The 14,702-nt window shown below is 25.4% G+C and overlaps 1 protein-coding gene across 5 annotated transcripts in view; it reads left to right on the forward strand.

The window, feature by feature from the left end:
- The window catches only part of LOC126905545 (neuropeptide SIFamide receptor-like), a 24,939-nt gene extending 10,635 nt beyond the window's left edge, over positions 1-14,304 (forward strand). For all 5 annotated transcript variants that reach the window (XM_050685338.1, XM_050685339.1, XM_050685341.1 and 2 more), the window contains 3 exons: positions 6,863-7,134; positions 12,583-12,833; positions 13,167-14,304. In XM_050685338.1, the coding sequence (XP_050541295.1) occupies positions 6,863-7,134; positions 12,583-12,833; positions 13,167-13,904 (1,261 nt within the window). In that variant the 3' untranslated portion in view covers positions 13,905-14,304. The remainder of the gene's footprint in view (positions 1-6,862; positions 7,135-12,582; positions 12,834-13,166) is intronic.
- Positions 14,305-14,702: the final 398 nt, after the last annotated feature.

Raw genomic sequence — 14,702 nt, forward strand, 5'->3', positions numbered from 1 at the left:
ATGTTTAAATTATATTTATTTTGTAAGTAATTGAGTGGGTTATGATAAAAAAATCACTCAGTATGTTTTCATAAATGTTTGTAAAATGAACGAATCAAAACAATTTTTTTTATANGAAAAATGAACGAATCAAAACAATTTTTTTTATCATTTTTTCAGCTTAAGTTTTGAAAATGTTCCGAAAATACTGCATCCTTTAAACATATGTTAAATTAAAGCTTATGTTACTTACTATAAATTAAAAAAAATAATCGTTCCGACGATTTATCTTCTATTTGCAAATGGCTACCGTAGTTATAAACATGCTGTTTCGTGTTAAAATTTTCGATTTTATTATTACAACTTTAAATTTTTTAAAAACTTTTGAAAAATGTATAGATCAACAAAAATTTTTGTTTCTAAATACTTTATATATACTCCTTTTACCGACATACTTTTTTTTTAAATCGGACAATTTTCCCTTATATAGGAGGCGTCCAATACTGGAAACATACGTATAAAAAGTAAAACTTTTTCAATTTAACTTTTGAAAATGTTCCAGCAATACTGGGATCTTTAAACATATGTTAAATTAAAGTTTTTGTTACGTATTATAAGTTAAAAAAATTTTTTACCGACTTTTTGTCTTCTATATGTAAACAACCATTAAGTTAAACAAAAAATGATACTTTGGTGTAAAAAGTTTTACGTGTTGTTACAATATTGTATTTCAAATTTTTTTTTCCAATTATTTTGTATATATTTTAGGTCAAACACTGTAGTTAAATTGAAGGGAGTAGGTAAATACCCCATTTAAAATTTTTTGCAACAAATAAAGTTATATATATATAAATGATTTAAGTGTTAGTTAAAAATATTTTCAGGGAACAAATTTGCAAATTTTCATGTCAATCCAATATATATTAAAACGAAGGGGGTTGTTTTGTAATAGTAGTATTAACGTGATAAAAATTATGGAATAATTTTATTACTCATATTATTGTATCATATTATTAAAACTTATTTATATTTTTGAGTTACAACAGCTGTCCTTACTAAAAAAATGTTCTAGCTATCAATGACTTATGATAAATTTAGATAACGAAATACAGGTGATTCTTTTAATAGCTACTCGATTTGTCTCGAAATAATAGTTATGTTAAAAAAATCCTTTTTGGTACTTTTTAGTTTCATATATTTTTTGATTCATTAAATATTAAGTATTTTTTTAATTCATTTCTTATACTTTATAAGAATATCAACTTTACATTACTGGGTTATAAATTAAAAAAATTGATCTAACTAAGAAAATAATAATGTCAATAATGTTTTGAAATATAGTTAAAATTAACTAACTATGTTTTCAAAATATTAAATAAATTTTCGAATTATATGATTCATGTTGGACTAGTTTAAATTTATATTATGTTTTTATTCATTATTACAATGAAACTATATGTAATAGTTTACCAAAATTTAAGCAAAATGAAGTGAAATATTATTTTAACTAATTTATTTTACGCCATGCAATTATAGTATGATATTTCACATATTTTTTAGAGTACAGTCTTTTATTTTTTGCATATTTTATATTTTACAGCATATTTATGCACACATTTTTCAATATTTTAATTGCGTAAAAATCCTGGCATCAATCACGATTTACTATTATAACATTAATGATAGATAATTAGTGATTTTGGTATTATTCATTATATTATGTATGATATATAACATACAAATAATTGGTCGTCAATATTCATTTCGATAAATATAACTAGTAAAATATGTGTATTTAATGTAATGAAGTATAAATCATAGGAATTCTGTGCAATTTCGTGCGTTTGATTAATGTAAAAGATACACTTGGTACAACAGGCTATTCATTATTTACTTTGAAAACTTTACGCTTTTTGATATATTATATGAGAATTTTAAGTAATTAGTCACTCTCCTAGGGAGTTATTGTAAAACATTAGATAAAATAGTTTTTTAAATCTTTCTTAAACTTCATGATGTACAAATATTCTTTCTACAATTTATGTATTTAAATTATTTCTCAGAAAATTAATATACCCAAAAGCGGTATATTATTTTATCTAGATGAAATATTAATTTTACTAACAATGCGCATTAAACGTTCGGATTAATAGTCTTTATCTGTTAAAAACTATTCTTACTGATTCCTTTTTTCTTTTTATACTATCTGTAGGGGCGTATTTATAGAGGGGCGAGTAGGGAAATTTTCTGATCCCTAATAATTTTTATGCTTAGGCATATTTTTTATTATATTAGATGAACATAAATAATCATTTGTAATGTATTTTTATCAATCACATAAATAATCAATTACAAATACTTTTTATCAACAACTTTATTATCTGATTTCCGATCGTAAGTATTTTAACTACTCTGGTTAGTGCTAAAGGCGGATACAGAATATTTTGAATGATGTAAGATAATTAACTAGAGGGGTTAACATTATTATAACTAAAAAAAATTTAGGTCTTAAAAATATTGCGATTCTTGTAATGATCATCCAAATTATCTCAAACAATATATTTAATGATTAGAATAAATTAATTTCCTGAGCTGATAAACAGCGATGCGGGTCGAATAACCCTTTATGCTAACACTATTAATATGTCATGCTACTGTAGATGCAAATATAATGTTGTTTTTAATATATTTTTATAAGTTGTTGTTTAAAACTAAAAGTTATAGTAAAATTAAAAAATTTTATTTGCTATAAAGAACTTCTTATGGACTACTCATTATTTAATATTTTCTATACATTATTATTAAAAAAAAAAAAAGTTAACATGTCTTGATTATTGTTAATTTCAATTCGCCATTTTTTTTCAGCCGACGTTAGCGACGTACAGTTGCCGAGTCAGTAAAACTTGTGTAATACGCGCTTGGAGTTCCAACCCGCGTATGGCAAGGAATTTTTTGCATTTTTTTCTTAATTCTATTAAAGTTAGGATAAATTTTCAGCTCCTTTGTTTTTTATCTCATTTAGATTCAATTACTTCAATAAAGATAAGGATCCCATTACTGTAGCGCCACTCGCGAGAAGAAATTTTTTATTCATATTAAAATTATTTTATTATATTTTAAGTTTTAGCTTCGATGCAAAGATGAGAAGATATTTTTTTGTGACTATCATTTATTTTCTCTGCTTTAACTTGACCTACTTTTTTCAACGAAACGTCAAATGACTACAATTCGTATCTAGTTGAAGATATTACCCTCAAAAATTGAAAAAACATTCTAATTTATCAATGAAACAGTTACTTATACCATGTTCTCCATACAGACAATTAAAATCATTAATTTCTAATGTTTTCAAAGTATTTATTGACGAATCAAATACATTAGAAGAAATAAGAAATCTATTTAAAGTGCGAAAAAAAAAATTTTTATCAAAATTTTAGTACTACTTAGTATATTTTTCATATAAAACTATAAATTGAAAGCTGCTCCCTAAACCCTAAAATCATAGATACGCCACTGAAAAACTGTATGTTAGTTGGACTTTATTAATATCTACACTTATTATTTTAATAACTACTGTTACAAATTGTTTTATTTAAAAATAAAAACTACTGAAGTCGTATATATTATTTCAATTAATTGGCACATAGAAATAATTTTTCATTAATTTAAGAAAGAATGAGGTGGTCGTGCAACCACTTCTGGATGATTTGGCATGGATTCACTCAATATATAATACATCTAACAATAATTGAATTAAAAATACCTTTCAATAAATGAATTTTTTTTTTTAATCGATTTTAAAATTTAAAATTCTTATATAAAAAAATTAAACGGTTCTATTTCAAAAATGCCTTTTCTGGATGTTATTTTTTATATTATTTTACCCTTTATCATTTTATTTTTATAATGTATACATAAGATTAATAAATATTAGGGTTATTTCGTATAAAAATAGTTATTTAATGAAGATTTAATTTTATTTTAATTAAAATTAAACAATCTATGGAAATATTTTGAATCTTATTTAATATTTTATTATTGATATAATTACATTTGATAGATTTTTCAACTAATTTAACTATAGATTTAATGACTTATATTTCAAAATACAGTTATTTAATCTTGTTTTTCAAAGTAAATACATAAAGTATAGTAATCACTTATTTTTAATTTAAAATAAAAAAAAACTTTTTTATAATTGACTAAAACAAATCTATTATAATGGGTGATATAAAGTTTAACTAGTGTATACAGCTATGATTTTTTTTACATTAAATTAAACAATAATCTTGTTTATTTTACAAACTTTGGCATTGAATCTTAGAAATTAAATTCATATAAATAGACATTCAAATCATAATTTGCTTTAGTTCGTGTTGGAAGTTTATGTAAATTTTGAGTTAGTGACGTAAAATAAAAAAAATCGGTATGAAATTTTAATATGTGATTATTTGTTTTTCTTTTATACAGTTCTATTAAGTATAACAGTTGTATTGGAAACATTTATATGTATTGTTTGTTTGATTTGGTGACATGAAATTGACCAAATTTATGCCAGTCATTATAACCGTACCCATAAAAATTTAGAAAAAAATCTTAATGGAATCGTTGTGACTGATACACTTAACGCTGAACATTAAATTAATTCAGTTAGTTTTAATTGCACCGTAATGATTTGTTTTCGTGAGTAATTTGAGAGTTATAGTTATAGTATGAGTTATAGTCAGTGATATAGTAAAAATTCATTAAGCCTATTTCTACGGACTTGCAGATTAAAAATAAAAAACTTACCAGGGACCAATGTATTCAAGTTGATGACGCTATTTTAGATGCTGTTATAGAAAAAGACAATTTACAAATACTTGGATGATATATGTGAAAACTCAGAGACGACACCATTACTTGATAACATGGTGGAACATTTTGACATAGAGGAACCTTGTACGCTGTTCGTAAACTCACTTCAATGAGCTATATTCATATAGGAACGTCTTTTGTAAACCTCAGCGATTTCTTGGTCGTGAAAAAATGATTATGCGATCAAAACATTTAAACATCGTGAATCGATTGATGGAGTGATACTCAATTAAAGTTTATTTATTCCTAATAGAAATTTAGTATTTGTTTATAAACATCTAACTAACATAAACTTACATGGTGAGAAAAATAAAATCATGTTGGACTTATTGAAGATACTACTGAAAATTCTCAACGCTCAGCATTCGCTCAGTCTATTACAAGTGTGTTGGAGTTTGACGACAATACATGTAATATGTCTCAGCCTGAATATTCAGAAAAATTTGAAACTGTACACGTCTATTCTAAGCTCGTTGTGATTACATCCAACTCTGGTGCTTATATTTCAACAATCAACGATATGAGGTTGATTAACTCTGTCAACGAAGAGAATAATAAACTGCTTGTTTGTCCCATTTATGGAGATACGACGGGTTGATTTCATAAACGAGATTTTCTGTAGCTTCGGCCAGACTATTTTCTTATATTTAAAGACTATGAGCTATCATATGCTGTAGTAACTTAAAAACATAATGACTCAGTTAGCGCAGCATTACTAAGTATATGTTATTAACTTAATAATGGACAGCAAGTATTTGTCGACAGATGCTTGGGATGTGGGGGATCTTACTGGTCCGGGGGTTCCGGCTGTGCTAGGGAGGTGGGACAGAAGAGGAACAGGTCCATCTACCTAATACGAGTACGGACGGTGTGCATCCAGTAATCTCGTTGCGCCTATTGCGTAGAGCTAACAAAAAAGGTGGTAGTTTTATATCCCAAGATGTATTCTCCTATATTTATTGACGATGAGCTATGATATGCTGTAGTAACTTAAAAACATAATGACTCAATTAGCACAGCTTTTCTAAGTAAATGTTATTAGCTTGATAATGGACAGCAGGTATTTGTCGATAGATCATTTACGCCGTTAACCGAGTTGGTCGTGCAATTAATTCACGCAGATGACAATGAAATCCGTTGGCTCTTTGACTTATACGCCTACAAAAAGCTGCAAAACTGATGTTTCTACGCCTAAAATATACTGTTCGGTAAACTGTACTGATGAAATAAATAACACACTGTTTGTTTATTCCATTGATAAAGACAACCTACGAAGAATCACAATCAATAATTTTGGATAAATAATTTCCCCATATTTATAGAACATGATCTCAATACAATACTTAACTTAAATGTAGCGGCCTGTTAACGAAGCGTTACAAAATAATTAGTATTGACTCGGAAATCATAAGTTTACATATACGTTAGTATGTGTGGCCAATATAGAGATGCCCTTTTAATGATTAGTTAGAAAAAAAATATTTTCTATACTTAAGATATAATTTAAAAAGTTTTTATCACTTCTTTGAACGTTACTACTTTCAACGTATTTAATTTTTTAAGTTTTAAAATATCTGTTGTAATTATTCACTGTTTTAAATTTATTTTGGTTTATCTTTCAAAGAAATTTATGAATTAGTTTTTCATTTAAAAACTCATTTTTCTTTTATTTATAAAATTAAAAAAAATATCAATGTTACATTTTTTTTCGTCTGTTATAAACTTTATATATTGTCATTAGTTATAAGTTTGGTGGTGTAATAAAAAGAATTGTATAAATTGTACATATTACTTGGGTACGTTTTTTTATTTTCATAGAATAAACTAAATTATCGTAATAGTTTACGAATAACAGTAAGATGTGATTATTTTGATAGTCATTGAGTGTAGTTTTTGAAATATGAAGACTCCAAATAAATACATAAAAAATAATTGACAAAAAATTAGTTTTAGTTAATCTAAATTAACATTTGTTCATTTCCAAATAGTTTTTTCATAGTTTAAATTTAAAAATCCATTTTTACAGAGAAAATACAGAATTTTGGGGCGAGTCTGTTGATGGTTGGCTGCAAAATGAAATGCGATATTCAATCGGAGTAACTATTGTTGTGTGTATTGCGTACATAACTGTATTTGTAATTGGTTTTATTGGAAACACATCAGTGGTGTTAGTAATATACAAGAATGTAAGAATGCAGTCATCTCCTACTAACATATTCATTGTTAACTTGGCCGTGGCTGATTTGCTTGTTGTTGTAGTTTGCATACCATTTACGTTAATTAGCAGCATTACAACAGGTACGTTAATTTGAAGTTGCTTAGACGGTTAAAATATATTATTTACAGAATAAAACATAATTGTAATTGAAAATAAATGACGAAACTATATTTTCGTTTATAAATTAGATCCACTCAAGTTAAATTAATTAATTAGATTAACTGTTATTGAATAACATTCATTTTAAAAGAATTGTTATAATATATTAGAGTATTAAAATTGATAAATCTTAAGAATAGCTCTCAACAAGAATAATATAATCTTATTACCGCAGCATTACCCAATCGAAATTAAATACGTTGTTTTTTACTTATTAATAATTAAAAAGATAAGTAATTGCTTAACTCTGTTATAAAAAAATATATTCTTTTTTTAGAAATATATATGTTATTTATTACGTGTACAAATAATTTTTTTCTGTATAATATATTTAATACATAAGTAATTTAATAAGAAGACATGAATATTTTATTTTTGTCATATTATTATGTTATGATCTGTACTGTAATTTCAAATCACCTTTAAAATACGATTTAAAAAAAGACTATAGAAGTAAAATTATTTGTAGTATTATTATTGTTCATTCATCGCGTGTAAATACTGTTATCAAATACAACACTAAATTAAAATTTTTATTTGTTATGTGTAAATTAATTTTTTTCGGAAATCGTTCAAATGGACCAATGTGCCTAATCTCCAAAAACTTAAGGTAGTTTTTGAACTTAAAAGTAAGCTAAAAAAAGAAAAAACTCGTAAAAAAAGTTCATGGAATAAGATTGCACTTCAATTTGTAAACCTTCTCTATTTTTTTAAACTATACTGTGCTCTAAAAATATTTAAATCCTCTTTTCCTTTGAATATTTCCTTGAAATCCATATAATTTAGTAAGTTTTTAAAATGCGCCGTGTCACGTATTTCTAGAATAAGAATTTTAATCAGTTCGAAAAAAGTTAAGTCTCAAAACTTTTCTTATCTATTTTTAAACAGGCGTATGGGTTATGTCAATGAGACTATTTGAGTCGATTTAAAATTGCACGGAGTGTTCGCTATTAACATAATATTGCTTTACATTGGTATTATGAGTATGTTTTATCAGTAATACATAGTGTAATAAATATTTTCTAAATATTCATATGAAAGATAAATCTAATGGAACTTGAAGTTTGTCATGTGACGGTCAAAGGGCGAACGAAGATAAATTGTTTGCTCCCGGCTAGTAAAATCTGTAATTTCCTCATTCTTCTTTTTCCGTTAGTTTATATTAAACATAGTAACTCATGTCATCTTTAAACAAGAAAAAGCCGTTTATCATTATATACTATTTAGCGACGTACTAGACAAATTTAATTTGTTTATTTCCGTGTAGGTAATATCAACATTATGTGATTGTACAATCTTAATTATTACAAACCATTTGTCATTTATCAACTTTTCGTTCGCATATTTATTATATCACATACTATTATAGATGTAAACAACTTTGAGTATCTTTGTTAAAAAAAAAAAAAGTAATTAAAAAAAAAAATAATTCTAATAAAAAAAGTTGGTATTATTATTATTATTTTTTTTTTTTTTCGTAATTTCTCAATTAATAAAATTAATGTACTAATAATGCTGCTTAATTAAAAATATTTTATTTTTCTTGAATAATTTACTGATATTTTATTATTATGCACGTAAATATAAAAAAATGACACTAAAAATTATACCAACATATAAAAAGAAACTCCTTCATTATTAAGTTTACACAGACCTTTTATACTAGTCCAAATAACTGTCATCACTTATAACAGACTTAAAGTGTTTTGATTTTAAAAAAAATTTAGTAAAAAATAAGATATTTAAGTAATTTTAAATAAATATATTATAAGAAAATCTTAATTCCGTGTAACAAAATACAATTATCAACAAAATATAATTTAATTAATCTTCATAAAACTTATATCATACATGTTATTAATTTTTTTATTCAAACATATGATAATTTGTATTAAAAGCGTTATAAAATATAAGAATATTTTTTAGTTATTTATGTCTAAGATTACATTAAATCTTTTTTGGATACTAAATTCCAGAAGTTTATTGGTGCCACAACTAACACGTTGAGAATTCAACAAACATGATAAAGTTCATATACGTGATTTGAAATAAAACTTGTTTATAGAAATTACTTTAGCTTGTTCCTTGCAGAGTATTTCATCTATCACTGGTAGAATAAATTGGGATATTGTTGTGAGACATTTAACAAAAAACTTGTGCCATATAAAGGTCAGTTTTTTACAAAAATGTAAGACCCGAAAAGCAAACATTGTTCAACGTGCTTTAGCACTAGACAAAAATTATTAAAATTCCAAGAGAGAATAATAAACACTACTGAATAATTTACATTGTTTAAGTTGGCAATATCATTATTTACAATTTAATTTATTTTAGCTTCGATGCGAAACTAAGAAGGTATTACTTTTACTATAATGTGTTTTTTATTTTTTATTTTTTTTTTTTGTATCTGTATACGCTCAATCTCAACTCTCGCTGGACCGATTTTGATGAAAAATATGTCAAAAGATCACAAATCGTATTTAGTCAAAGACATTACCCTCAAAATTTGAAAAAACTCTCTCGTTCCCCGTAAACGGGGGAAATTCCCCAAAAAATTACAAATTTAAAAATCGCTAATTTTCGATATTTTTTCAATTTTTTTTTACTTAAAATTGCCATAACTTTTATTAAAAAAACCGAATGATTATATATATTTTTTTTTATAGATACCATAGGTATTTACCTATCATTTTATATATTTTTGTGAACATTTGACCCTTAACCAGCACACAGGAAGGGGTTTCAAAATGATAACTTTTTTAAAAAATTAACTTTTTCAACTTAACTTTGAAAATGAAAAATACATCTTAAATTAAAGCTTATGTAATATACTTTCTTGTGAAAAAAAAACTTTATTTTTTCTTCACGCTTAATATGATTGTCGTATGCTATTTTTGTGTTAAAATTCTCGATATCATATTTTACATTTTTAACTTTATAATGTTATAACATTTTGAAAAATGTATGGAACAACACAATATTTTTATAAGAAATAATATTTATTATAGTTAATTTCATTAGAAATCTCATGCAAAAATCCTGGTCGCCCTTCTTCTCTTTGACTTATCAAAAATAGTCTATCTTCATCTATTTTTATAAGGCTTAAAGCATCAGTATGTGCAATATCAAACAAGTTTTTAACTTTAATGTAAAAGCATCTACTTTTTCTTTGTGGCTAACTGTAATTCGACCAGCGTGTTTTTGTAGAAGTCGCCAATTTATGTTAGTCAAATGAAAATAACACAAATATGCTTATCTTTAATGATAATACAATTGGAACTATCTTAAAGCAATTCAGTAAACCAAAATTGATACAATAATACGGCAAAATGTAATAATACAATAAATTTTGTTAGGTTTGTAATTAATCATTAATTAACTGTCCATAAAATAATAAATCTAACATAATTATCGTATTTGGCATAAAAAATTTAACTTTTAGAACTTTTTTTTAAACGAATATGCGTTTTCCAAAGAATAAAATGAAAATAAATAAGTAAAAATCAACAAAATCCGTTATAACATATTTTTAAGACTTTTACATGTTTTTTACTGTATGTAGTGTTTTTGTGGGCTATTTATTAAGAAAACTACATTGAAGTTATTATTTTTGAATTTCTTGTAAAATTTGCTTGATTTGAGTTTTATTTTCATAATTCTAAGTTAAGCAAAAAAAAGTTATTAGACATAGATCAGTTATTTCTATTAATTTTGCCTCTTCAACTCAACATAATAGACCTGGATGTACGGGTTATCCTATATGGATCGGTCCCAAATTTTGCACAGCTCATTTTTTTGACTATTAAAAAAAAAATTAAGGAGTAGCGTAAAAAAAAAAAATACATTCAAAATAGAGGGCTACCCTTCTCCTGTGTATACATATGATGATAATGTGTATACATTACAAACTTGGCATTAATACCATGATAAGAAATTAGATAAGGCAATTATTACTTATCACTCTCATTCAAAAGTATAAGTCATTTTCATGGAAAAAGTTACACACCTCCAAATTATAGTAATCATGAAAAGATAGCGTTTTCTTCTGTCCTTTTCTCAATACGTATTTCAATGTTTAATACCGTAAAATAATACATGAAAATTTAAATTTTCACAAACTTCAAAACGCTACAGAATATTTACTACTGAATATTAATAAGATATTTTTTTACTAAAATTTTTCTTAAATTCTACTCTACAAAATAGCTATCTTAGATTTTTTTTTTACATTTTATTTAAAATTTAAAAATAATTAATATTTTTAATAAAATGTAAAAAAATTAATTATTGAGATATAGCTATGGACCTAACGTCTAACTTTTATTTAAAAAAAAAATCAACTAAAAATATTAACTGGATCAAAAGTTATTTAAGTTGTCAGTGAGTGGTGGGCCACTCTGTATTATGTACTATCTGTTAAAGAAAATTGCCTCGATAACTTTTCTTCTATGAGTAAATGGCTGCCATAGTTAAAAAAAAATGCTATTTTTGTTTTTAAATTTGGTGTGTTTTTTTTGAAAAATGTGTGGATCTAACAATGTTTTTATGTATACTTTATGTACCTTTGTATACTCTTTCAATCCATATGCTTTCATTATATCATATTTCTAGGTTTTCTATAAATATTTACATTATTTTTTCTCTTTCTAAATTATATAAACATTTAATATACATGTGCAACTAATGTTTTACTATTTAAAAAAATGTTTTTTTATTAAAAATCATCAAGGTAACATAAAAATAAACATGTACTTTTTTATAATAACAGAATTATAAAATACTCATTTGTTATAAATAAAAAGTTCTTATTAAAATTATCAATAATGTCACAGCTATTAGCTTAAAGAATGTATTAAAATAATTTTAATAAATAAATAATTATGGCTAGTAAATTGTGTGAATGATATTAATATTGTTATAAAATTTTGTTTTAATTTTATATCTTTTAAAATGTATATTTTATTAGTAATATTTTAAATGGTATCAAAATTAGTTGAATATTTACTAAGTTATAAGACTTCAAAAAAAAAAAAATTTTTTGAAATTTAAATAGCATATAATTTGTTTGTTTTTTACGTATATCACTTTAATACCATACTTTAAATAAAATTCATAGACACAATTTTTGATTTTTCTTAGAAAGTGCTTGATATTTATTTAAACTAATATTAATTTTATGTTTCTGGTAATATTAAAATATGCGTTAATTACTATTAATAATAACCTGACTAATATAAAAAATGTAAATAATATATACAATTATAATCAGATAATATAAAATTAATTTCATTATTGAATGAGCTAATTCTGTTTAAGTAACCCCAATGTGCACTTATGATTTTATAAAAATTAACTAAATGTATTTTTAGAGTGGCGGTTGGGATTAACAATTTGCAAACTGGTGCCATACTTTCAAGGAGTTTCTGTCAATGCATCGATAAATTTTCTGGTGGCGATATCAGTGGAGCGATGCATGTCTATATGTTTTCCGATGAATCCAGTGGGTAAAGGCATTTGCAAACGAGCTGTTTTCGTTGTATGGATAATATCTCTTATAATTACTATTCCCTGGGCACTGTATTTTGATGTGCAACTCATGGAAGAAGGAAGTGATCGCCAAGTAATTCTATTTTAGCCATTTTATTATAATTGATATTTATTGAGTATACAATAAAATTTGATCGCTCGAGACTAATATTGTTTATGATTATAATTAATGTTAAACTATTAATAATATTTGACTCGAAAAGCCACAAAATATTTCTAAAAAATCGCGGATACGTTGATTTCGGGAATAGTGTTACCATTATCAACGTCAAACACATACTTAAAGATATCTAAATGTTCTTAGTAAATGTTAAAAAAGTAAATTAAAGTCAAGTTACTTTAATCAATGCACTAAAACTTAAACTGAACACGTTAAACAAGCAACTAATGATAATTTTATTTACAGATATGTGTGGAATCATGGCCAACTCCGGAATATGGAAACTGGTACTATGTGTTTGCAAATCTGTTGATGTGTTATATTTTGCCTTTGTCAATAATCGCAGTGTGTTACTTGTTCATTTGGTTAAAAGTTAGCTGTCGAAAAGTACCCGGTGAGCCAATGCACAACAGTGCTAGCATGGTACAAAGGTCTAAAATGAAGGTGATTACAATGATTCTGTATGTGGTGGTGTTGTTTGCAGTTTCATGGTTGCCACTGTACGTTGTATTCACTTGTATTAAATTTGTGCCCATGTCGCCAACTGTTCAGCGTTTCACTTTAGCAATACTACCAATAGCTCAATGGCTGGGTACTGCAAACTCGTCCATTAATCCGTTACTGTATGCTATATTCAATCATAGATTTAGGGACGGTTACAAAGCGCTTCTCTCCGGCAGAATGTGCCAAGCGTTTGACTATAGTAATTCAATGAAGTACTTCAACAACAAAGCGGGTATAGTACTGAAACGAAAGAAAAGACTGAAGGCAAATCGAAAGAAACCAATTTTGAGACGCACCATCGGTGCAATATATGTTCATAGAGACGACGGAGAACTGTCCAGTGTCGTCGACGCCATTGCTGACAAAGTGTCTGCAGCAAAGCCTAGATCTCTCTCTATGAAAGAATTTCATATGAACGAGGAATTCACAGAATCCATGTTACAGTTTTATTCAAAAAAATACGCCAAGTCATTTGTGTGATAATTGACTATGAACAGATCTAACGCTATGAAGTTTATATTCAACTGAGTTTTGCAAAGTTGTCCGACGACTGCACCATAAAAATCATAAGCATGTTATTAGAAATTATTAAGATTTCCAATGGGATATATTATATTATTTTATTAACAAAGCGAACTTGATGAGATATTCATGTTTTTATATTGATATAATTTAAACTTATGTATATAAAAACTAGTCCAATAAATTTTCAAATTCAAAAATAATTATCATAATGTATTTTGTAATGAATGTATATTTATTGTATTCGTAATAAAATGACGAGTAAAAAAAATAAATACGATCTTACAAAATAAAACATCTTTGGTAATATGTGCAGTAAAAATTTGGTTCATCAAAGATATAAAACAAGATATCGTCAAAGTAATACATTATGTCTAGTTAATACCATTATAAATTAAGAACTGTATTCATTCATACGAATTTCTGTAGCTAAATTTTTTAAAAACATTAGATCCAATAAATAAACAAGAAATGATTTAAGATAAATATAACATAATAACAATAAATGATTTAAATAAGTGAATATAACTTCACAAAAATTACATCATAATAAATATGAAAAGATACAAAATTCTTATTGAATTTTAAATTAATTAAATGAAAAAATAAATGTTCGCATCGAAAGTGTACTACAATCCTATTACCTAGATTTACTATGATTATTGTAAATGTAACGTATAAATGAAAATTATGATAATAGTAATGCATTATTTAAAATTTTCAATATAGAAATGGATGGTTTATAAGACATTTTGA

This window comes from Daktulosphaira vitifoliae, unplaced genomic scaffold, assembly GCF_025091365.1.
Source record: "Daktulosphaira vitifoliae isolate Bord-2020 unplaced genomic scaffold, ASM2509136v1 Scaffold_4, whole genome shotgun sequence".
NCBI classification, from domain to species: Eukaryota; Metazoa; Arthropoda; class Insecta; order Hemiptera; family Phylloxeridae; genus Daktulosphaira; species Daktulosphaira vitifoliae.